A 3,345-nucleotide genomic window follows, 5' to 3' on the forward strand; every position below is an offset into this window, starting at 1 on the left:
TTGTAGAGCGTCCTCTGGTGGACAGACTATGTAACACCATCACTAACAGGGACGTTGTAGAGCGTCCTCTGGTGGACTCATAACATGGTTGACAGGCCGTTTTTATTTTAAATATTAATTTATCAAAGGACAAGCATGAATAAAATACAGATATCCGAGCAAGAAACACAAACCTTGTTCCACTGCCAGCTGGACATTGTCCTCACAAATCCTCACTAGACCTCGATGCAGGGTAAGACTAGAGGAAACTACTTCTGATGGAGGATCGTGGTCTGCAGAAGAGAAGGAAAAAAAATGGGAGTAACCCACGGTAGCACACACAGAGCCAGCAGGGTGACTGTGAACACCCGGGTTAGTCCTGTACCGGGCCAGTGGAGGAAGGCTCCGTACTGCCGGGAGAGGTCTCTGAGCCACACAGCGTGTGCAGTCAGCTCGCTCAGTGCCATCCCCTGGTTCTGCCCCCCCGCCTGGTTTTGGTGGTGGTACTGTAGCAGCAGGGAGACCACTAGGACCCACGGCTTCAGGACCATGTTCTCCTCCTGGGCCCGCACCAGCCTGTAGGCCGAGTCATTCACAAAGCTGGTGATGTCCTCGCCGGGCCTCATGGGTATGTGTCTGGAAAGGAAACCTAAATGTTAGTCCATGGATTTTATGTTGATTTTCAACTGCATCTTTAAATAACATGGGTCTGTATTTACAGTAAAACTGCATTAAATAAAGGTGGAAGCTCAGATATATTCCCAGACATAGTTTTGATAGTAACACATTTTTAGATGTCCAGGCTGAGGCCTGAGGGGTTTACTGTCAGTGTAATCATTTTTGACCCTCATGTCGTCCTTGGGTCAATTTGACCTGGTTTCAGTTTTTCTAATCACAACAAAATGGGCCTTCAAAATAAGAGCTGAAAAAGTCAACATTAAATATATCAAATAACTTTGGAAAAAAGCACCCGCAACATTAAAACACAGAGCAAGCGACCCCTGTGGTGCCACCCGAGACCGGGGTCTTTCCCCGTGTATTCAGGGGACAGACAGCTAGCAGATCATGGATCTAGTGCCTACCAGGCGCGCACACACCCACACACACACCCACACACACACACACACATTAACGTTGCTCAACCGTACCTTGGTAGCAGGTTGAACTGGCAGCGGTTAACTCTGCCCTGAGCTAAACTTCTGACAGAAACAGGCTGACCAAAGTACACATGGATACTGCCGTAGTCCTCACTGAGGATCTTCCTGGCTTTGAACAGACCCTGCAAAAAGGAGGGATAAACAACAGAAGCAGAGGTTGTTACATGGCAGAATAGGGGTACAGGATTCTGTTAGGCTGCAAAATATGACCTATACAGGTTTTGCATAACCCTAAATAGTAATTAAAACCTAAAAACTTAATAAAACTTGTTCACTTTTGCACCATCATTACACACAGTCTACAATAATATCTCATCTTATCATGGCCATTGCATTTCTGCAAGTGATTTTCAATTTGTGTGATATACGTGTGTATACAGTGATACAGTATATGTGTGCATATGTGTGATATACATGTGTATACGTATGCATATGTGTGATATGTGTGTATACGTGTGATATACGTCTGATATGTGTGATCCACCTGTATATATGTGTGATCCATGTGTGTATATGTGTGGCATAAGTGTATATATGTGTAATATACGTGTGTATACAGTGATACAGTATATGTGTGCATATGTGTTTGCTGTGTTATGGTTGTCTTGCTACTAGACGCCTAAAATTCCCTTTGGGATGAATAAAGTATCTATCTACCTATCCATCGTTTATAGACAAGTCAGATGAGTTTAAATGACTCACTGAGGTGGATTCTTTGGGTTTGGGAATCCCCAGCAGCTCTCTGGCGTACAGCGTCTCCTCCAGGACCCTCTCATAGCTGATGCTGACTGGGACCACGTTGACGTCAAACACCTCCCCTTTAAGGAACGGATCCATGACTATGTTCAACAAACCTGGAAGAGGACAGAGACGTGACAGCCTGTCCAATACAATGACAATATGTTGAAGACACACTTTGATATTTTGACTTGGCTAACTAACAATAATGCTGGGATTCCCTTAATGCACAACAAGTTCACACACAAGTAACAGATATGTTTTACACAAGACACTGTGCTGGCGAGAGGTAAAAAAAAAAAGCTCTCATCAAACGTCTGACTGCAGATGTTTGATGGGTGAAATGTGGATTTAGAATTTAGTTTTTCCACGTATGACTCAGAGAGTTTCTAGTTGATTTTTCTTGTAACTTACCTAACTTTGGGGTCAAAGACTTAGACGTTCGGCTTCTGGTCCCCTCTAGGAAAAATTCAACTGGTGCAAATCCATTCTGAGGTAGTACAAACAAACAGAAATCACTAAAAAAATCAATCAATAATAAGAGCAGGGCTTTCCTTTGACTTAAATAGCCCCACACAAAATGTCACTACTCCCCAACCTTACTACAAAAAACGTCACTTCCTAACAGCAACGATTTGGATAACAGGAAGTTCTCCTTACCCGGAGCATGGTCTTGACGTACTCTGAGAAGAGAGCCCAGTACAGCTTGTCTCCACCAAAAGACCTTCGGATGAAGAAGGCTCCAGACATCCGCAGCATCTCTCCAACGAACTTCATCCCCATGAAGTCTGGAGGGAAAAACAAACTGCAGTTTTATATACAAGTCGTGGTAGTTCTGGACTGCATTATACCGAGGAGGATTTATCATATTTGGCCCTCTATTTGATTAAACAAAACATACAAAATAGCTTTAAATGGACTGGGTCCAACATTTATCTCGGACCTCATCCTAATTTAGAGGCCAGCGCGGTCCCTAAGGTCAGAGAGCCGGCTCCAGCTTGTGGTCCCCAAGACAAGACTTAAAACTCGGGGGGACAGGGCCGGAACTCCCTGCCCCCCCCATGTCCGAACAGCCCCAACTGTCTCGTCTAAAGACACATTTTTATTCTTTGGCTTTTAACTCCATGTGAGTTGTGTGGTCCTCTGATGTTTCTTATTGTTTTTATGTATTTTAGAATTTATTCATTTTATCTATTTTTTAAACCTAATGCTCTTATTTTGTTTTTACAATATTTATTATTAATTGTTATGTATGTTTGAGTTTTCTGTGCAGCACTTTTGTAACTTTGTGTTTGTAAAATGTGCTCTAGAAATAAAGTGAATTGGATTTAAATATACTGCAGTTTACAATCAGTCAACAATACATACGTACAGCCTAAAAACAAAAAGCTTCTCTGGTAGTGTCAACAAATGCGGAGCATTGAGCTTGAAACACAGCGTGTTCTCTCTCTCTCTCTCTCTCTCTCTCTCC

The 3,345-nt window shown here is 42.9% G+C and overlaps 1 protein-coding gene across 1 annotated transcript in view; it reads right to left on the reverse strand.

Moving 5' to 3' along the window:
* gnpat (glyceronephosphate O-acyltransferase) overlaps positions 1 to 3,345 on the reverse strand; it is a 7,330-nt gene that overhangs the window by 369 nt on the left and 3,616 nt on the right. Inside the window, exons 5-10 of the mRNA XM_034900752.1 lie at positions 2,535 to 2,662; positions 2,289 to 2,364; positions 1,839 to 1,990; positions 1,128 to 1,258; positions 365 to 615; positions 174 to 272 (exon numbers count right to left, since the gene is read on the reverse strand). Of these exons, the coding sequence (XP_034756643.1) occupies positions 174 to 272; positions 365 to 615; positions 1,128 to 1,258; positions 1,839 to 1,990; positions 2,289 to 2,364; positions 2,535 to 2,662 (837 nt within the window). The remainder of the gene's footprint in view (positions 1 to 173; positions 273 to 364; positions 616 to 1,127; positions 1,259 to 1,838; positions 1,991 to 2,288; positions 2,365 to 2,534; positions 2,663 to 3,345) is intronic.

This window comes from Etheostoma cragini, chromosome 18, assembly GCF_013103735.1.
Source record: "Etheostoma cragini isolate CJK2018 chromosome 18, CSU_Ecrag_1.0, whole genome shotgun sequence".
NCBI lineage: Eukaryota > Metazoa > Chordata > Actinopteri > Perciformes > Percidae > Etheostoma > Etheostoma cragini.